The following is a 23,158-nucleotide window of genomic DNA, read 5'->3' on the forward strand; positions in this document are numbered from 1 at the left end:
CACTTCAAAATAGCCTTCCAACCCTGCCGCGATAGTCTCCTTATAAACCGGGTCAGTTAAAGCCTCGGTGTTGAGTCAGATATTTGTTTATTATAATATATTTAATAATTGTGTTACATTCAGATCTGACAATTTGTTGTTTGACCTCTTTGTAGGATGAGTTACCCTGAAAACAATTACAAAGGCATGACAGCATCAACTGTTCACTGTACAATATGCTTGAAAATATTATAAAAACCATTGAAATTATGAGTGAACAGCACTTCAGACCTTAATGATGACGATAACAGTAATACTAATACATGGCTGGTTAGGTGTGCTTTTTTTTACTTAAAAATCATGAATATCAGGGGCCGTATTATGGAAGTGCCCGCCTGCTTTGTACACCCCTGGGGCACTGTGGTACTACAGAAGGGTCCGCAGATGCTTGTGCGGCCCCTTCTGTAATACAGATAGCGCTGGAGCTAAATGTGCGCCAGCGCTATCACCAGAGAGTGTTCCCTCATTTGCATGGGGGCGTGGCTCCATGCAAATGAGGGAACCCCTTTGCCTCTGCACCCAGGTCGTATTATAGATGCGGGTGTAGAGGCAAAGAAGCTGTCAGGAGTGGAGTAACTGTGAGTGGGCCCTCATGGAGGAGGGAAAGGGGGTCCTATTGACACCTCAGACATCCCCTCGCAGGCAGGTGCTGTCACTCACTGCATCCGCCTGCAAGGGGATCTCTCCTCTTAAAAGTGCAAGTGAATTGCCGCCGGCACAGTGAAACACGAAGCGGCCGCTTCAAAGCCACTCAGATTTTCACTTGAATGTGCTGCTCTCAGGACAGCAAGACTTTGTGGCTGCCCCCAGGGCAGAACATTCAATGTGATATGGTGCACTTTCCCTGCTTGTGCCCGGTGCACCTGTTGTAAGGTGCGCCGTGGCACAAACATGGAAAGTGCCCCCCTATATGTATCATGGCCCCTGGAGTTACTATTACCCTACTCAGTGGTACTACTCTGGCTGCCCTTGGGAAAATAAAAGGATAAGAGGACCCGCCATGATCTAAAGCTTCAGTGTTCAGATTTCATAAAATCTATGCAATGAAGGCATTAGTCCTCTCCACTTTTACACCAGCTAAAATACAGCTAGGATTTCAACGAGGAGACACCATTATTCTTCAAGTTAAAAACGGTGTTTAAAACGTTCATGCTATTCGTAAGGAAGGCCGTTGAACCTTTTATTTAGTACTGACACGTTAATACATTTTGAGAACTAAACTAAAAAGGTCAATAACAAGTACTAGCTCCCATGATAGAACGTTTGAAGCTTGCCTGCCAATTCGAATGGCTGTTGACAGCTCGCTGTGACACTTCCTCATCCTACACCGCCATCTTGCCTGTTTTTTTTTTTTTTTAACAAGCTCTGCAAGGAGACAAATGGCTCGTCTCTCCCACTTCAGCTGCACAACTGTGTTTTTTTTTTTTTACTCATAAGCCGTTTGCTCCGCATGTCGTGCTGAGGTAGCCCCCTCCCCTTCCTGTGCTTCAAGTCCGAATAACCAGTGCTTGAAATGTGAAAATAGAAATGCAGGCACCCTACATGAAACTTACTACTGAAAAATGCCGGTATTCTCCAATTAAAAGTATTAGACCTCTTCTGAGAAGTGCAGGTACTCTCCCCCTCAAAATGAAGAAGTGCTGGTCCTGACAGTACAGACCCATATAAAGCAGATTTTCCGTACCTGATCTATACTTGCACCGAAGGCAAAACATTCTGAATTGATCAGCCGAATAGGTCTTTAGGAAATCCTATGGAGAAAAAGACAAGAAATTACCCTACAATGAATTCCAACCCAAAGACAAACAGAACAGCTCTTTGCAGAGAATCCTCGGAGCATCTGGAATCAAGGCACAATTTGCTAATCATTTCTTAATATTATTACCACTGATCCATTCCTGAGGCACGTTATTAACAGTTCAGACGTCAGAACGTACCCAAAGACAGTCATCAATGCAATGTAGAAAAATTGAATACGTACAAGTCATGCTTTATTTCAATATTTACTGGAGTACATCCCCTCCTCATAAAAATCTGCATTCAGGATGCATGTTGAAGTATGTCAAATTGTGACCCTACCAATTACCTAACTTGGCAGGACAAAACTTACACTATTATTTTTCATAGGTCATATTTACCACACGTGAAAATACCCTTACACTCAGGCAGTTTTAAATGTGTTGATTGGGTTGCACGATGTTACAACGCAGGCATTTACCACGCATGCCTTTACCACACATTTTTTACAATGTATGCATTTACCATGCATACCCTCACCACGCACATAATTATAGTAAGGTAAGTGGAATACATTTTCTGCATTATTTAAAGGTGGATATACTTGTTGGGGCTGCAGGGGGAACCCCAAGGTCCCCACATTCAGCGGCTGCTGGCACTGCTCCCACCCAGAGGGAGCAGCTGCTAATGCTACTCCCTTCGAGCGGAAGAAATATTTTGATTTGTTTCCCTGCTCGCGTCAGTGCGGGCAGGGAATCAGATCAAAAGTCTGCTCCCAGCATTTTCAAAGCTCCAGCCCACTGGGAGCAGAGATTGTGTTTGCTCCCCCTTGGCGGGAGTTTTGAAAATGTTCCCACCAAGCCAGTGGCGTAACGAAACTTGAGGGGGACCCCCTGCAAAGCACCATGAGGGGGCCCCCCCCAGCGGCCCGGCCCACCACCTACCACTTTGCCCCACCATCGAAATAAGCAGTCACCTAAAGCCGTATTTTCAGCACTTATCTGTGCATACCTCTAACAGCAAATATAAATAGAATGCGCTTTAATTGTCTTCTGGGGCTACCTGAATGATGAGATCCATGACTGATAATTAAAGGGAACAAAGACAGAAAGTCACATTACAAATGATTACATACTGTTTTATTTATAACCTTATTTAGTGCCAAGACGAGGTCTTTCCAGGCTCTTTAAACACATGGCTGGCATTTTTCTTTTGGCAACCCTACTTTATATTCCTTCTCATGAAATGCATTCTCATACTACAGCAGTAAATGTACAATTTATAAAGTAGCACTGTTATGAGGCAACTCACTGGTGCAACTAACGCCGGCGAGAGAGTGTGGTGCTGCCTGAGTGCGCTACAGCGCTGATGGGGCCCCTGGAGGCTGGAAAACGGGGGCTGCTGGGGGCATAGCTGCCAAGGTTTCAGATTGCCATGTGTGACATTTTCATGATTGCAGTGTAATTATGAGTGACATTTCAACGATTATGAGTGACACTTTCTTGCGAGTAAAATTAAGCAATGAAGACGATCAACACATATAAATATCAGAAATAACACCACAAAGACTGTTCCGGTAGAAACACGTCAGTCTTTTGAATAAACTTTTGAATAAACTACTACGGCAACTATATCTGAGAATGTGAGCTTTCCTCTGTGTGTGGCCATGATGCAGGGCTGTTTGCATTTTTATAGTGGGACATGCTCCCAGTGCTGTGCACCATCCCTGACAGGTGGATGCGATCGGAAGACTGTAGTCCTTTCATATATACATATTTATAGCCTTTCTTTCATGCATCCATTAATCATTATATACATGGATCAATCTACACATTATTTAAAATATTCATCCTTCACTCTTCCCAATCTATCTATTCTTCACCCTTCAATTCATTCACCCTTGAAACAATTGATCTTTCACTCTTCCATCCATCATTTCAACATTTCCTCTATCAATTCTTCCACTACTCTATTAATTAATTCTTTCATTATTCCTTTCACCCTTCCATCCTGCCTTTTCTCCCTTATTTCTTTTCATGTTTCTTTCCTTTCAGTCTTTCTTTCTGTCTTTCTTTATATACCCATCTGCTATTTCACATCCTTAATTTTTCTTTCGCTCATAATCACTTTTTCCATTTGTCCCTTTATCAAGGTGTTTCCCCTAATTTCTCTTTCTCTATTTCCTTGCTCCATGCCAGCCTACCACCTACACCTCTCTCTCATGATATTACCTAGCAGTATTATTCATGAGCACCTTGTATGCAGGGCGGAGAGAAGAGGCCTAGAAACCCAGGAGTAGATTGTTAGTCAGAGGGAGTGTAGGGTGGGGCAGGAATGCTGGCACAAAGGGATTTTAGGGTTTGAAATAGTATAACATTTTCAGAATGACAGCCATAGTGAAATTGCTAACTGAACCCCTAGTTTATAAGATTAACTAAAATGTACAAGTCACTTTTATTTGCCAGTTAAATATAGGCTTGAAATCATATTGCTAGAAGCAAAGTTGTGCTAAGTTATCGGGTGACATACCAGTGTGTGAGTTATACACACAGGCATTTTTATGCATTAAAGTATTTTACGCTGTTACACGTACGATTCCCAAACCCATAAAATATTCGAGGTTGTTGCAAACTTCTGTCATTAACAAATTTGATTTAAGGGCATTGACTTGCTAAAAACACAACATCCCGAAATCATCCATTCGTCTGAATTTTGCCACTTTTTTTTTGCAAACTAACTGCTAAAAGCTAATCCTTGACATCAGCCCCGTTGCTCCCTCCTTGCCGTACACCATATGTTTATTTGTGTGAAGTAAGTGAGAGCCCATGGTGTGTTCAGTTATGACCCTCACTCCCCCCAGTGATTGTTTGTGTGCAGTGAAGAAGTCTCTAGTATGTGAATATGTGCACTGTGTAAAGCCCTATTGTCTCTTGAAGGTGGTGTTTAGGGATAGCTGGCCTCTGTATGTACCATAAGCGCATGAAGGAATAGACCTTCGCATTCGAACAGATATACTGCTAAAGGAAAATATCCATTCTACGCTACCTATAGCACTATAAGCAAAGGCCTACATTTTGGCATGCACGTTACTGGCGGACAGAGTATTTAGTATCTATTTAGGGGCAGCTTTTCGTATATACAGTGTTTGCAGAGATGTTCTTTGTGTTTTCCTATATAGGTTTACTATGCTAGTGTTCATGGGCATAAGCATCCTTAGTAAATAGATTCTAAGTGATTGTGTTGCCTTGTTAGATGGGTTTTCGTGCTTGTATATGCATTGTTGGCACAGTGCCCATGAATTGCTGGTATAGAGCCTTCATACAGTTTGGCATGATGACTTTGCTTTGCATGTCCAACGCGGGTGACAGTCGAGATCTAGGGCAGGTTTGAAACTAATGGCTTGTTTTGTAAGAGTCGATGACTTTGCCACAGGGGGCTGCGTGCGAGCGCCTAGAAGTCACAAATCTCATTGAACTACCAGAGCAGGCTTCAACACGCTTGCAAAGTGGGACAGGGCTGGGCGATGCACAACCCCACGCAGGTGCAGAGGATCACTGGTGCAGCATCTTTGCACTCACCACCACTGGGTCAGCTGCTGTGACCCGGTGGGGCTATCAGCACAGTGCCAGGCCTGGGAGGCCCCATCACTGCTGCATAGCTGCCAAGGTTTCAGATTGCTATGTGTGACATTTTCATAATTTCAGTGTAATTATAAGTGACATTTCAACAAGTATGAGTGACACTTTCTCCCGAGCAAAATCAAACAATGCAGACAAGGGAAACATTTAAATATCCGAAATTGCATCCATTTGAGCAAAGAGAAGCTCTAAGAAGATCTTAAAACATCTGAAAAGCAACAGAAATGAAAGGACACTACCCTAGTGCTTTGTAATGGGTGGGTAAAGTGTTTTCTACTTATTCACTGTGTTTCGCCTTGGTCTGTTTTTTCTCCTTTTTTGCATTTTTGTACGAATAATGACAAACATCACAATGCAAAGAAAATTCAAAGCCAGCGTGAAACACTCCTACCCGACAATGAATATATAGCGGTCTCTTGTGCACCGTTTCTCCCACAACAGACATTCGATGAAGTAAGTATATTTCATTGGAGAGCTAAACATAATTTCTGGGTACCACTGTTAGCTTCATACACTGATGTTTTAATTAAAACAGGCATGTCAAACGTTCATTGCAAACTAAAAAGACCCCCGGGGCCTGCAAATGTGCACGTATCCCTACATATGTAGCACAAACAGACCCTCATTAGTCTCTAGCCAAACTACCCTACCTCATATAGCTTTCTACGAGTTCCATACCTTACAAAATTCCGTTTTTCTTTACCCATCACTTTTTACATTTGTACATTTCGAAACTCACTGCCGGCAGCGTCCAAAGGAGTGATGTGTGCACACGCGCCACCTATGGATACATAATGCCCACCTTCAGATAAGTGCATGTTGTTAGACCTGTCAGCCCTTTGGGTGGTCCCTCCTCATCATTATTTATTTTGTCCCACTTTTGCCTCAAACCCTGTTTGACTTTTTCCTTTTTGGGAACCACCAGACTTTTTCGTGTTGCTACAGATTCAGGGAGCCATTTTGGCCACCCCTGAAACTTCTGTCTGAGGGCCTGAAGCACAAAATGGTGGCCTCCTGTGACATCACCAGCATCCACTGGAACCTACCAGCACCTTCCAGAACATTCCAGGAGCTTCCAGAACCCTGTGACCGTTGGAGGTGGTTTAGAATGTTGGGAGGATAAGAGAGGCAGTTGGCAGTTGGAGCTGGCAGTTGGCACCTGACTGGTGAGGAGAGAGGAGCACAACAGTGAAGGAGGAAGGAGTGAAGCAGCAGGGGTGGAAACTTGTGCCTGGAGTGGGGTCCATAAACCCACCCTTGATACTTGTCCCTACTGATGGATCCCAGCCTATAGCCCTGTGTGGGAAGAAGTCAGAAGTAAACCATCCTAAGGACCTGGACAGCAGGAACAGGCCTTAGAACCAGGAAAGCAGCAAGATTCTGACCTGAGAACTGGTTTCCCTGGAGCCTGGCGTCGAGTAGCCGAAGACCTGGAGCCCGAGGTGGAGAAGCGGCGCTGACTGAGGTAGCAGACGTCGTACCCGGAGCCGCCTGAGGTCGTAAGAGGGCGCCGGCGGAGGTCGAGAGGAATACCAAGGGTCGAGAAGGAGGTGAACCGAGGTCGAGTGAGCGGCGTCATCGGAAGGGTGAAGTCCGCCCTCCGGAGTCGTCGGAGACCGAGGTAGAGGAGCACCGGAGGTCGGGAGTGAGGATCGCACTCCGGAGTCGCCCGGAACCTGTGAGGAGGAGCACCGGAGGTCGGGGGTGAGGATCGCACCCCGGAGTCGCCGGAAGTCGACAGCGAGGCCAGGCCGGCCGACGTCATCGGAGCCGAGTGCGCCATCGGACCGGAGCCGCCCGAAGTCGACATCGTGAAGAGACTGCCCGACGCCGTCGAATCGGAGGTAGAGATCGAACCGAGGCCGCCGACATCGGACCGGAACCGCCTACCGGCGTCGTCAAAGAACTGACATTGTGCCGAGGCCGCCGAGACCGAACCGGAACCGCCTCACGGCGTCGACACGACTCCAGCGGCGTCGGAACATCAGAAAAAGGGCAGTAAGTGGAGTAGAGGGCGCCTAAGGCCCTGTGGAGACCTGAGAGACTACTCTAAGGGGCTAGGGAGGTGCTGGAACCCACCTGACTGTGCCTGGGGTGAACTGGGACTAACCTAGAGAGGTTGTGTGGAGAAGGGAAGCCAGGGCATTGGAATTCCCCCCTTTGATCTACCTCAGTTTAGGCCTCAGCCTTTGCCTCAGCCAGGGAGTAGAACCCCCCAAGCCTTCCACACCCTACAAGCTGTGCCTGGGCCAAATCAGCCCTTAAGTATTGGAGTGTCATCTGATTCATGAGTGTTACTGTATACTTCCAATTATTTATTGAGGAAACTGTATTTATTAAGTTCTTATCTATTTAATGCTGCACTGTATTTATAGGTCCACAGGACTTGTTGGTGTACAGTATTTATTGGTACAGTATTTATTGGTACAGTATTTATTACCTCAAAGTATTTAATTGTCTGTATATATTGCACTTGTATTTATGCCCTGTTATTTATGATCACCCCTATTTATTTCAGCAAACAGCAAATATTTATTTGACCTGCTCTATTTAAGAATTTGTATATTGTGATTGTTATTTATTTTCCCAATCAGCAACTAAGAGAAAAAGATAAAGAAGAATATTTTCATAATTTTTACGGTGTAGAGTCGTTTTTGGAACGGATGCACGCATGGTTATTGTATGGGTATATTGTATGCTTAGCACTGCGCCTGTTTCCTGACCACTCGAGCCAAGCTACCCCATTGTGCTGGGAAGGTCCACCACCACCCTGCGGAGTGGGAGTGGGGCTGTTTCCAACACATGTTCACAAGATGCGTACAGCTCACCCCTACCGGGAAATAAGACTGTATAATCAATGCGCCCTCTGCAGAGAACTTCAGTAGGCATCTGCTTGCAATCAAAAGCAACCCAGTCTGGCAGGAGTAATCACCAGAACCACTATAATGGTCAAGTAAAGCTCAGATGTGACACAGACAGTGACATAATGTCAACAGTAGACATCGATGTGGGCAAAAGTGCGTGCAACCCCGATGCAGCAGCAGCACAGTCACATACCACTGGTTCTACCAGACACAGCCCTCACTACGGGTGAGGATGACCATTCTGCAACTGTTGCTACAAATACAGCAACAGCATTTCACCGTGTGTGGCACTAATGTGCCCTTACGGAAAAATGCATCACTTTCCTGTTACCTGATCACTTACATTCCGTCTCTCCTCCTAGAATCCCATGAATCACAGTTCCTGGAAGCCAAAACCACAATCCTCTCGGTTTGTGCTGTTGTTATTCTGCCCCAAGGCTTACTGAACCGGCGTGACTCTTCACCGGTGAGGACCGGCCCTCTCACCGGACCGCCATCTCCTGACTGCATGATGCAGCAGGCCCTTCTCCCTCACCCAGTGCCCTCGAGTCGGTCGGCCCGGCTGCTCCGAAATAAAATACATAGCTGCCAAGGTTTTAGATTGCCTATGTGTGACATTTTCATAATTTCAGTGTAATTATGAGTGACATTCAACGACTATGAGTGACACTTTCTTGCAAGTAAAATCAAGCATTGAAGACGGGGGAAACATATAAATAGAAGAAATGACACTAATTTGTGCAACGAGAAACTCTAAACAAACCTTCAAACTGCGGCAAAGCACCAGAAATTGAAGAGCACTTAACTAGTTTCCTTATTTGGGGGGGCTTCCTGGAGGCTGTGTGTTGCTGTAGCCAGGCCCCAGGTTCAGGGGTTGTGAGGGAAGGAGGAGGTGTGAGAAGGCTACATACATGGGCTTACTGCTTGGAGGCTGTGTGTCGCTGAAGTCAGGCCCCAGATTCAGGTGTTTTTGAGTGAAGCAGAGGGGTGTGAGAAAGCTTTATTGCTGCCACTGGTTTTGTGCCACTGAATACACGCCCCATGAGACCCCTGAAAGGTCTGAAGGATCCAATGTAATGCAATCATACGGAGAACAAAAAGTCATAACAATTGAGCAGCTCAAAGTATCTGGGCATATGCAGTTGTACAGTGCAGCTATATGTATGGGCATGCAAAGTTCTGGCAATGAAACGTTTAACATGACTAACATTGTAATTACCAGCAATATGGTATTAATAGAGGTGCGTGTGTTTTTCAATTAATGCACGATAGAAGAATTAAACAATTCACAACATAGCAGGTGATTCAGAACTGTAATATGGTTGTGCCAAGTAAACATCCCCAAAAAGTACACCATAACACCACTTGCTTGCCTCGGCAAAACAACTGCCATTACGTCAACTTTTCACAAAACCAGCAATAAAGTCTAAACCAAGCACCGAACAAATAAGAGATACACTCTGCCCACAACAAAAACGCCGCTCCCCTCTCTGCCGGGAGCAGCACAGCAGAGTCTGAACCCATGCCCCCTCACCTCTCTGCTCACATCGGCCATACATGTACGGAGTCCCCAACAGACGGCAACCAGCAGGGCCTCCAGGTATAAAGAGAGGGAAAAGGTTTCCACTAAATTTTCAGCTGCTGCCGGAAACCCCTGAAGACAGGGCGCAAACGCAGCCGGAAACAACTGCGCGCGCTGCCGCGCCGCGCACCATTTAATTATGAACAGCCTCCGGGGCCCGGGCGTGCGCGCCAACTATATAATTAATTAACAGGCCGGCGGGCGTGCGCACGGCATCATTTAATTACTGAAGAGGCAGCCTGGCCGTGGTGTGCGATGCTGCGCGCACCATTTAATTTATGGGGAGGGCGGCCGGGCGTCCATGAAGACTCCGCTGAGTGAGGGGGCCCCTGGAGCGTGGGGGCCACCGCGCCGCACCGCGGAGGCTGCGGGGGCCTGTGTTACGCCCCTGCACCAAGCGAGAACAAACATAGGTTTCCCTGCCCATTGCGATGCAGGCAGGGAAACCGCTATGTCCCGGGGGATTGGGGGGCGGTGGACATAGCTTGTGAGCCAGCCGCCCTCTCTTAAAGTAATCAGCCCCGAGGGTGGGCTCGCGGGGCCTTAAATGGCTGAAAGAGGGGGACGGGTGCCTCTCCTCCCCATTTAGTTAACTTTTGGCCCCGGGGTGGGCTTCCTGGGGCCTTGAGGCTTGGGGAGTGGAGGCCCAGGGAGAGGGGGCACACGGCCCCCCCTTTATGAATATAAAGCCATGGAAGGGCGTCCTGGGGCATAAACACAGTAAATGTAAACCAGCCGCCATTTTTGGGGGATCCTTTTTGGGATTCTTTTGCCAAATTTTTCCGCTTATGGCCCAAGAGGGGCTCCTCTGCACCCCCCCCCCCCCGGCATAGAGGGTCACAGTATCCCTACCCTGCCACATATATATATATTTTATCTACTGCCAGTCGCCAGTAGATAGTTATAGTTAGGACCTAGTTTCCATAGGAAAAGCGTATTTTCTTTTCCCAATAACTTTGGAGCTGGTTGACGAATCTTCGCGAAATTTTCAAAACTTGTGGCCCGCTCCGGTCAGCTCCTATCCTGAAAGTTTCGGGGTGATTGGTCCGAGAAAAAAGGGGGGGTCCCAAAACATGTTTTCTCCATGTTATTTTCCATAGGAGACTTTAGACACGGCTACAGCTTGAACTGCTGAACGGAATTACACCAAATTTGGCAAAAAGGTAGCCCTTGTTTTAGAAAGAGACCTTTTTAGGTCTCGCCTGACCCAGCGCATGCGCTGGTCTGGCGAGACTTATTGAGAGGGCTCCAAAAAGTGCTACCAGGCCAGCCTGGAGCCACAGTGCATGTGCGCGGGCGCCGCGCTTTACCGCGATTACTTTCACTTTCGCGGCCGCTTTAATGTTTGATCGCGATCACGATCACTTTCACTTTCGCGGCCTCGCGGCCGCACGGCTGCTTTGCATAGCCAATAGGTCTCGCTTTTGGGACCTTATAAGTATTTAGTTATGCAACTGTTGCATGGCTAAGCACTTATAAGGTCCCAAAGGCGAGACCTATTGCCTATGCCAATGCTTGTTTTAAATGGTGTAAATCCGTTCAGTAGTTCCTGAGAAATTTAAAAAAAAAGAGGTTGAAAAATGAATTTCCCATAGGAAACTTTAGACACGGCTACAGCTCGAACTGCTAAACGGAATTGCACCAAATTTGTCAAAAAGGTAGTGCTTGGTTCAGAAAGCGCCCTTTTTTTTAAAAATGGTGTAAATCCATTTAGTAGTTGCTGAGAAAATCTAAAAATAAAAGTTTCGATATTTAGAGGCACGGAGGATCCGCGCATCCTCCCGACCACTAGCTTTATTCTAATTGGCTGTCAACACTCCAAACCAGGAAGTGTTGGCAGCTATCTTGTGCCTCGGTAACCGAGGCACAAGAAAACAGAAAAACAAACGCAAAAAACAAGAAAAGGGGGCAGGGTAGAAATACCCTGACCCCCTAGGCCTGCGATACAAAAGGGGGTGGTGATGGACGGAGCATCAGAACCAATCAAATACTCACACCCAGTCAACAGATCTGGGTTTGATCCATCACCGTTCTTTAGCCCACTCTGCCACCCCAGTTCAGACATGGCCATATGCAAATCAGTCTGACCCTGTGCCTCATGGGAACAGTCCAGCCCGAACTGCCAAGCCATGCCTTCCCTGGACCGGAAACAAGCTTCCTAGGACTGGTTTCTGGCCTGCTCAGGGGGTCCCACAAGGACCCCCAGGACCCAAAAAAGAATAAAAATAAATAAATAAATAAAAACAGACGAATTCGCGCTGGGTGCACGAATCCGCCCGAGAAAATTTAAAAAAACGAAGTGCGGTCTCCCGCGCTTCGTTGTATTTAAGCCCTCGGGTGGGCCAGGTCCCAGGGCAGTGAAAAAAAAAGTGTGGGGGGCCCCAATCACCCCCACACTGCCCCGGGGACCGCCACCTCCCTGGGGCAATATTAATGAGTTGCGGCCTGAGGAGGGGGGCCACGTAGCCCCCCTCCAAATATATAAAAATAAAAAAAAACACTGGCCATGCCCTGGCCGAATATGGCCAGGGGAGGGGGGCCGCGCGCCCCCTTCCATTTTTAAAAAAAATAGGGGTCAGGCCCTGGGGGATGGAGTCCCCAGGGCCCATAAAATAGGAAAGGAAGGGGGGCCACACAGCCCCCCTTCTATATAAAAAAAAAAAGACACGATCGTGCCTCCCAGCAACTCTCTGCAGACGTGCCCTGTGGCGCGCTGTAAGTTGGGGATAAAGTCCCCTTGAATCCTGAGGGTCCCTGGAGTCCAACTAGCCCACCAGGTACCTCCACTAAGCGCCACAGGGCTGCGTTGCAGAGAGGTGGTCCATGCCACGCCCTTTTTACACCTCTCTGCAACACAGCTCTGTGGCGCTTACTGGAGGTGCCTGGTGGGCTAGTTGGACCCCAGGGACCCTCAGGATTCAAGGGGACTTTATCCCCCAACTTAAAGCACGCCACGGGGTGTGTTTGCACAGTGGTGAAGGGATGGGGCAGAGCCTGAGGTGACATGTGTGCAAACACGCCCTGTGGCGCGCTTTAGGTTGGGGAATTAATTCCCCTTCAATCCTGAGGGCCCCGGGGGGCCAACTAGCCCACCAGGTATCTCCAGTAAGCACCACAGGCCTGCGTTGCAGAGAGGTGGTCAAGGCCATGCCCCTTTTTACACCTCTCTGCAACGCAGCTCTGTGGCGCTTACTGGAGGTACCTCGTGGGCTAGTTGGACCCCAGGGACCCTCAGGAATTAAGGGGACTTTATCCCCCAACTTAAAACGCGCCACAGGGCGCGTTTGCACAGTGGTGAAGGGAGGGGGCAGGGCCTGAGGTGACATGTGTGGAAACACGCCCTGTGGTGCGTTTTAAGTTGGGGAATTAATTCCCCTTCAATCATGAGGGTCCCTGGGAGCCAACTAGGCCACCAGGTACCTCCAGTAAGCGCCAAAGGCCTGCGTTGCAGAGATGTGGTCCAGGCCACGCCTCTTTTTACACCTCTCTGCAACGCAGCTCTGTGGCGCTTACTGGAGGTACCTGGTGGGCTAGTTGGACCCCAGGGACCCTCAGGATTCAAGGGGACTTAATCACCCAACTTAAAACGTGCCACGGGGCGCGTTTGCACATTGGTGAAGGGAGGGGGCGGGGCCTGAGGTGACGTGTGCAAACACGCCCTGTGGCGCGTTTTAAGTTGGAGAATTAATTCCTCTTCAATCCTGAGGGTCCCTGGGGGCCTACAACCCCACCAGGTACCTCCATAAGTGCCACTGCGCTGCGTTGCAGAGAGGTGGGCCAGGCCACGCCCCTTTTTACACCTCTCTGCAACGCAGCTCTGTGGCGCTTACTGGAGGTACCTGGTGGGCTAGTTGGACGCCAGGGACTCTCAGGATTCAAGGGAACTTAATCCCCCAATTTACAACGCACCAGGGGGCGCGTTTGCAGAGTGGTGGAGAAAGGGGGCATGGCCTTTGTGTACCTCTCACCATCCCACTGCGTGGGGCTTACTGGAGGTAAAAGGTAGGCTAGTTGGCCCCTAAAGGACCTCCAGCCGTGAAGGGGACTTCAATCCCCATCCAAGAGCGTGCCAGGGAGCGCGTTTGTAGAGTGGTGGGCAAAGTGGGCGTGGCCTGGTATGAGTAGTTACCAGTGCTGCTGTGTGGGACTGACTGGAGGTAATAGTTTGGGATGTTGGCCCCCAAGGATGTCCTTGGGGACCAACTACCTCTCTTGTTACCTCCAGTAAGTCCCACAGAGTGGGATTGCTAAAACGTCTTCGGAGGCCATGGCCCCCTTTCTCTACCACTCTGCAAACGTGGCTCGTGGCAGACTACGGGATGGGGGATGAAGTCCAATATAGTCCTGAGGGAGTTTGGGGTCCAAGAATCCCTCCTGGTACCTCCTGTAACTCCTACGCAGCGGAATTCCTGAGCGTTGGTTGGACGCCCAGCACACTTTCTCCACCACTCTGCAAACGCGACACTAGTTAAAGTAGCATATTTCTGCACCTCTGACTAAGAGGTAGTTTTAATCCCCCTGCCCTATTAAGTACTAGGGCCTTAGAGAGGAGGTCATGCTAATCACAGGGGTACCCCAACGCATAGTGTTCCCTAGTGTATGTAGGTGTTTTCACTGTATTCTAAGTGTCTTTTAGCACAGCACTGGCTCTAGGCCTGGTTAGTCAGAGTCAGTTACCACCAGTACCCGTCTGAAAAAGTTGTGGGCACAGGATGATTTTGCAACAAGGCCTCTTTCTGCTCCTCTGTTGGTTCTTTCTGCACATGTCTTGCTTCTTCCTGCACTTTTCTTCGTCTTTGTGGACTTCTGTTGCTTCTTTCTGCATTTCTTTTGCTTCTTTCGGTGCGTTTTTTTCTTCTTTCTTCACATGTCCGACCTCTGTAGGCATAGTTAGAAACTAGCATTTAAAAAACCTTTGAAATTCACTTAAAAAACCATAGGTTTCAGGCACGTTATAGTTCGAAATTACCATTTAAAAAACCTTTGAAATTCACTGAAAAAAACATAGGTTTCAGGCACGTTATAGTTCGAAATTACCATTTAAAAAACCTTAGAAATTCACTGAAAAAACCATAGGTTTCAGGGACGTTATATTTAGTTGGACATTTCATTCGTACAAAACCATAGAAATTCCCCCGTTATAGTTAGTTCAGCTAACTATAACTCGCGCCCCCGCAATGCACTGCTGATGACGTCACATATTACATCACTCATGACATGGTCAGTGACATCACTGATAACATCACTGATGACATCTCAAATGACATCACTGATAACATCATCCATGTGATAATTTGATGCATCTTCTTACACCCTAATATAATCTTTGATACACTCACTCTAAATTACAGACTGCCATTCTCAAAACCATAGACGCTCCAACACCAATAACTATATACCCACTCACTGATTCTTAGGTTTACACACACATCCACTCACTCACCCGTACAGTCACTCATACTTATGGTCACTCAGTACAGGACTATCATATGCACTCATACACCTATACAGACACTCACACACCGCCACTCATCCACAGAGGTACCCACACACCTAGTCAGTCATGCAAGTAATTAATCACACCTCCATTTACTCACCGATACAGTTATACACACACCAGCTCAATTACTCATAAAAATACTCGCACATTCTTATGCTCTTATACAATCACTGATACAAGCACTCACTCATCCATACAGCCACTCTCACAATCCCACACTCTCACTTATAGCCATGTATATACTCCAACACACATATATACTGCCTTTTACATATGTTGTTACTCACACATGTACCACTGAGATATACATTCACTCACTAACACACCCATACACACACTCACCCACACATACAGTCCATCACAGATGCATTCTTGAAACCATGCACCCAGTGAATCAACCACTCACACATCTATGCACAGAGTCACACACACCCCACCCACACAAACACTCAGGAACCCATACAGATACTCAGACAACCAATCAATAACCCATATAGACACTCATGTAGCTATTCGCAAACCCATGCAGCTGCTTACACACCAACAGATAGACGGATAGAGACATTCACACAGTTTAGTCACTAACCCATGCATTCAGTAACATATGTTTAATCACTCACTTATAGAGTCATTCACGCACCTACTAAATCATCCATTCAGACACTTATACACCCACTCATTTTTCAATATGCCTTTCCCTATATATATTAAACATATTTAAACTTTACAGAAACACACAGTCACTGGATGATGTCATCAGTGATGTAATTTGAGATGTCATCAGTGATGTCATCAGTGATGTCACTGACCATGTCATGAGTGATGTAATATGTGACGTCATCAGCAGTGCATTGCGGGGGTGCAAGTTATAGTTAGCTGAACTAACTATAACGTGGGAATTTCTATGGTGTTGTACGAGTGAAATGTCAAACTAACTATAACGTCCCTGAAACCTATGATTTTTTCAGGGAATTTCTAAGGTTTTTTAAATGCTAATTTTTAACTATAACGTGCCTGAAACCTATGGTTTTTTTCAGTGAATATATATGTGTATATATATATATTTTTCTTTTTACTTGTTCAGGACAGGGGACTAAGTCCCAGTGTCCTTTATTGGCTGTCAGCAATATCTTTCTCACGTTGCTGGCAGTGCTCGCTCTCGGTGGAGTCAAACTCCAGCACAAGCAAAATATAGGAGGAATAAAACAGGGGACCTATCAGCATGCAGACTCCGAGCCAAAGCAGTTAAAGAAAGGGTTAAAGTAGAAAAAACAATGCAAAGAGATTATCAGAGATGATCTTGGAATAGCTAGCAAATTAAAAAAAAGTAAAAGTTTTTATATAATGCTGAGGTCAGGTTCCTTACCCTCATAGAAGATTACCTTACAGGGAGCCATTCTAATGAATCTACACCCCTCCAATCTGACTAGTTAGACTCCCCTATCCAAGCAGAGGACGTGAAATATGCTAATTGTTAGACTACAGCTGAATAAGACACCAGGTCTCAATGGCTTTATGCCTTTCTATTGCAAGATTTTCTACCAAATAGTCATAGCAAAACAGAAATGTTAATAACTTCTATGCAGACCCTGCCGCACAGACAAACAACAAGTTGTAAGCACTGATTTCAGGAATCCTAGCACCTGGGCAGGACCCTGCACAATGCTCCTCTTTTTGACCAATCTCCTTTTTCAACTTGACTGCAAAATTGTTTATCAAAATATTAGCCCTATGACTGAAACCTATAATTCCAGGCTTGGTTGACCCAGACCAGTCCGAGATTCATTGCAATAGGAGCTTGAGTTATAATACCAAACAGTTTTACCTGTTATAATAACATTAGTAGAACAAGAAAGCAGAGAGGGCTCTTGATACAGTTCATTGGTTCTACTTAGATCAAACTGCCAAGTACCTAAAATTGGGTGCTAAATTTCACAGTTCCGTCTTCTGCGGCTACAACAAGCCCTGAGCTAGAGTCAGCATGATTGAGATCTTGTTCAGGGCACTTCTTATACAGTTTGGCAAAAGATCAGGCTGCCCTTTTTCAGCCCTGCTCTTTGCACTTAATATGGAGCCGTGATGGGAGTGAGGAAGAGCTAATACTGGCATCGCAGGGTTTAAAATTGGACAAGATGTACATAACCTGAATATATTTGCAAATAACTTATTAGTATCACTTACTAACCCCGTACATTAATTTCCAGCAGAGTAAGGAGATAACCCTCTACAGAGAGGTCTCACACTTCTTGAATCTGCAGGTCCTGAACAGCAACCCCGTAGGTACAGCAAACACAATTAATGAAATGATCCCCCACTGCGTTGGTCTCTCAGTCAAAATCCTACCGTAGGATTTAAGTTGTAACTTCCGTAGAGTCTACATCTCGTCTTAACTGAACAACCTACTCAGCTCCCTTAATGAAAACCTGCAATCTAGACAATCATTTGGCCTATCTTGCCTGCGGAGAGTTGCTGCATTTAAAATGGGAGGGGAAGAATTTGACAACTTTTCCTTCACCGCTTATTCCAATTATGATCAATCTGAACATCACCTCTACTGTTGATATAGAGGATTCTGGCAATTGGAAAGAGCTGGGTTACAAAAGAATAGGTAGCCTTTATGACCTCTATGGGATAATTTTATTTGAGCAACTCAAAAAAGACTATGTGCTACCAGAAAATGATTGTGCTATCTTGAAATCAGACATTGGGTCACTCACAAATCTGTTAGATCGCACACAAGCATACCATTAACTATATTCGAGAGATGGTTGATCACCAAAGAAACCTGTCTAATATCTGCCATCTTTGGGAACAGGAGGAAGGGACAGGGCACAACACACGCAGCAAAGCAGGAACCAGCAATCAGAGAGTCTAGTCCTTAACCTTTCTTCGGTTATTTTGACACAGACAGAAAGTGAAGTACTTGAGAAGGGACTAGGTTTTGTGCCTACTGCACGGCTGGATCGCTTTCGATTACACTGCGAACTTTCTGAATTCTTCAGGAAATTGAAATTAAAGTTCTTTTTTTAGAACAATAAATCAGATGTCCCTGTAGATCATCTCAGTGATACCACTTTACGTTTAAAATCTACGTTTACACCTCCTCCACATTTGGTTCCAGCAGGAATTACTGCATTTGAACAAGCTGTTTTTAATGATGTTGAAGCTTTTCAAGACCAAGGAGCCTATAAAAACATGCGTGCCCTTGAGTTTCAAGCTCTTCAATCGTTACAAACCAATTCGTCTATTGTGATAAAACCAACTGACAAGGGGGGAGGGATTGTCATTCAGAATGTCGGAGATTATGATTTGGAGTGTAGACGTCTTTTAAACAACTTGAAGAACTACATTCCTCTCTCTACCGATCCCTCTCCAAATTTGAAAATCACAATATGCAATCTCGTCGAACACGCTGAGAATAGTGGATTCATTAGCAAGCATGAAGCAGATTTTTTGACTAAGGGAAAAGGTATTATTCCATACTTCTACACATTGCCGAAGATCCACAAAACCAAGTCACCCCCTCCGGGTCGCCCAATAGTATCGGGCATATGCTCCCTTTTAGAGCCCCTCTCTATTTTTTGTGATTTCTTTTTGAAACCCATAATCCAAAACACCCCTACCTATCTGAAAGATACCAAAAGTTTTTTGGCATCTTTACAAGAACTCAGAGTAGATCATGACAATACCATCCTTGTCTCTCTGGATATTGAGAGTCTTTATACGAGCATTCCCCAGGACGATACCATCAAGGTCATTGGGGAAGCCCTGGACTCTATCAACTGGTCGTTTCAAACACCGAAAGGATTTATTATTGATTGTGCTACTTTGGCACTCAAGAAGAATTTTTTTGAATATCAAGGCACGCTGTACCTCCAGTCCACTGGTACTTCGATGGGCAGCACTTTTGCGCCCAGTGTGGCAGGACTTTATGTTTCTGACTTTGAACGTAAATTTATCTTGAGCCAAGCCAATCCTTTTTCCTCCTACCTCTCCTTTTGGAAGAGGTATATCGATGATATTTTTATCATCTGGGAGGGTCCTGAGAGCATTCTACTCGAATTTTTGGCATGGATTAATACTTGTGACCCCCATCTGCTGTTTACCCATGCTTTTCACAACTACGAAATGATTTTTTTGGATGTAATTGTGACTAAAATTGATGGTGTATTATCGACTAAAACACATTACAAACCAACAGCCAAAAATAATCTTTTGGCCTTTTCCAGCTTTCATCCTCGACCACTACGAGAAAATCTCCCCTATGGTCAGTATTTACGAATCAGACGTAATTGCAGCCAAGTGGAGGATTTTCGTAAACAATCCAAAGATCTTACATCTAAATTGAAACAGAGAAGTTATCCTGACACCATTCTGACCAAAAGTTGCAAACGAGCAAGAAATCAACCTAGAGAGGTCCTTTTACAAGATTCTCTAAGACAGCCCACAGACATCCCACTAACGTGTGTAACCACTTTTAACACTGCTTCCAACGCTATTTCAAAATCCATTAAAAAACATTGGCGTATTTTGGAGAGCAACAGTATCAATTGGGACAAACCCTTATTCTCTTACAGGAAAGCTAAGAGTATCAAGGACTTGCTTGTCCATACGAGACCGAGGATCTGTAATAAGCCAACTGCAATCTCGGTTCTTGACACCTGGGGCCTGCCACCTATTCTTGGCCATTACCCCTGTGGGTCGTGTAGTGTTTGCCATCTCACGTCCTCTACAAAGACTTTATCTTTGGAAACTGGAAAAACCTGGATTCAACGCAGTCACACGAATTGCAACACTACTGATGTGGTCTATCTAATTACGTGTCCATGCGATTTAAAATACGTGGGCATGACCACACGGAAGATTAAATTACGCATTGGTGAACATCGGAGTAACGTCCGATGTAAAAGAAGTGCGACAAAAGTGACTGAGCACTTCCTACGTTTTAATCATACTGCAGATGATCTACAGTGGGCCATCATTGAACAAGTGAAATCAACTTCACTGTTCGAAAAGGAACAACGTTGGGTATATCGGTTATCAACACACCTGTTGGGTCTCAACGATAATATCCCTTGGGGGACAGTGCTGAGACGTTGAGACTAGGGCTTTCAATTTGGAGAAATATTCCCCAACTTTTTTTAAAAAAGGTCCAGTCTATATGTTTCATTTTGGTCCTACCAAAAGTTTTTTGGGTCAATGTATAATATAATTATCTCTACATATCTGATAATCCTTGTACTCTCATTTACTAACTTTTGGGGCCTGTTATGTATATCTGTTTTTTTGATAACTTTGACCATCTGTGGTAGTCTGAAATGTACATGTCCCCTTTCTAGATGAAGATTGCGCTGTATAACATTGTTATTAAAACGGGGATGAATAGAGTCTGATGTGTCAGCATCTTATGCGGCTTAATCTCTGCCTTTGTCTCCCCCCCTTCCCTTTTTTTGTCTCGACGATCATTTTGCGCATAGATTGACAGTCGAGTTGATTTTTGCTGACTATCTTTGCTCAATGTTGATGTACGGCTAATACTACTCAATAAAGTTTTTTGAGGAATAGAGCCTTTTGACGCTCTAGCTTTTTCATAAGAGACCAGGCACTTAGTCCTTTCTCGCTGTCTCTATCGATGACGCGCACGCAGAAAGGCTTACACGTTTACTTCCGGTTCTTCAGCGGTTGGTCATTTGCATTTAAACACGAGCCCTTCAGTACGTAACTATCTCCGGGCTCGGCGGACCTTTTAGGGGCAAACTGCTGGCTGAGGACTTGGACGACGTGAGTACCGCCTTTTAGGAAAACTTAATGTTTGTTTTGCGCTGTACGGAATAACGTGGTACATAATTTTTGTGAATAACGGGCTGTGTCATAGTAAACATTCTTCCCGTGTTTTTCTCTCCTTGTTGCCACAGTTGTTCTGTAGTTCCGCAATTCGCCTTCTTGCCCAAGGAGCACGCACTTATCCATTTATACGTAAGCTCCCAGTGTTTCATATTTTACATTTCTTCTGTTTTGGCTACTATATCGCCATATTGAAGATGTATATTATTTTAAAGTGCCTTTTGTCAACGTGATCTCTATTTACACTATAAAATCATTTCATGCCAGACTATTGACCAAATTGCTCAATTACCTTATCTATATAGATCCTGTCCATATAGATTTTGGCATGCTCACAATTTTGTAACTATATACACCCTTCTAAATGTACATGGAAGCTGTTGAATATTTACATAGGCCACGTAAAATCACATGGACCCAGTAGTTGAGTTTTTTTGCTCTATTTAAGACTCGATCTGTTTTCTGATGAATATAAGCAAGTATTATGTATGCTGACTAAACAAAAAAAAAAATTCCAGATATACTAGGTCTTTTTTCGGAACAGTGGAAGATCTCTACTGTAACCGTGAGTTTATCAGTTCTCTGCACCTGAGGTCAGGGTAAGCCTTAGTGAGCTTACACCGCCAAGGTGCTTCTTTTTCTTTTTCCGATTAGGTCCTGATGAAAGCTTAGTGAATAACATTGACAAGCTGAAACATGTCGACCACTTGACCACCTATAGGATAAGTCTGACCAAATTAAAGTCAGGAGTAATTATCCTTCATAATTTTTTAACATATTCTTGTCTCGTCACTATTAAAATGTTCTGGTGTACGATACACGATTTTTAATCCCCTTTTTTGATTATTTCACTCACATATCACCTCACTTTTTCTAGTTTGAAGTTGCTGCTCCACCTTAAATTAAGCGTTGAAGCACACCAGAGGTGCACAAGGCACCCCTGGCTAAAACCCCATGATGAAGCATGTCACCAACTATGTTGGTGAGTGAGGGTTTTATTTTTCATCAGATTGATTCTGTTCCCTTGGCACTTTGCCCAATCACATAGAGAATCACCGTTTGTGTGACCCTCTCTTCCTTATCACACTCTTTTGTTGTTACTACATTGATTTCGGGGGACCAAGAGTGTGGATATGCCCTCTCTCTCTTGTTGTTTATAGTAATATCTGCCATCTACAAATTGTTATTACAGGCAAGAAGCTGAGCAAAACCCGTAGTCAAAGGAGAAAGGAGTTAGACTTAGGAAGATCACTCCAATCAAAGAATGGGAGGTCATCTTTTATAGAAAACTAGTCACTGCTTTATGACCCGAAAGCAGGGAATCGGAACTGAAAATAATCTCCTACTAAAACCTGAGCCTAGCAAGAATACATAAAGAGGATAATGGGAAATCTGGAGAGGCTGCAGTAACCCAGGTACATTGATCCATTTATTCTGGCAAAGTTAAAAATTGACAAAATACTGTAAAGCAGTCTTAGATGACAGACCTAATTTTCAACACCAAGAACACCCAATTCCTAACATACATTATTCTTGTTCTGCCCAATAAACAGCCCTTTCCCTTTTTCTCTACAAAGGCAAACAAATGGCAGGTCTCTCCGTGCAGCAAAACACGTTATTTCCTTATTCTGACGTAGAGATAAGTTGCTCGACCACAGAGCATTGCTATATAGGCTACCGGGGATGGAAAAACTACCTATGGGAATGGGATATACAGGCAAAGACTTTCAGAAGCGCGGGCACGATTTCTCAACTTCTAAGCAGGTGAATTTCGAGTGCTCACTTGTACTAGATTTCCGAGTCTTATGAATTATGCAAGAAAATGCCAACACAGAGAAATCGGAGCCACGCCATCGCCTTACAGCGTAAAGTGAACTCTCCGCCAAACTTAACGTTAATACTAATTATCTTCCTTTACAAACTCTATGTGACTATGATTCTAATCACTTGGGGG

General features: G+C 45.2%; 1 protein-coding gene across 1 annotated transcript in view; it reads right to left on the bottom strand.

Moving 5' to 3' along the window:
• The window catches only part of CARS2 (cysteinyl-tRNA synthetase 2, mitochondrial), a 442,315-nt gene that overhangs the window by 140,157 nt on the left and 279,000 nt on the right, over nucleotides 1–23,158 (bottom strand). Inside the window, exon 10 of the mRNA XM_085622177.1 lies at nucleotides 1,724–1,790. Coding sequence (XP_085478303.1) covers nucleotides 1,724–1,790 — 67 coding nt within the window. The remainder of the gene's footprint in view (nucleotides 1–1,723; nucleotides 1,791–23,158) is intronic.

Source organism: Triturus cristatus, chromosome 8, assembly GCF_964204655.1.
Source record: "Triturus cristatus chromosome 8, aTriCri1.1, whole genome shotgun sequence".
Lineage (NCBI taxonomy): Eukaryota > Metazoa > Chordata > Amphibia > Caudata > Salamandridae > Triturus > Triturus cristatus.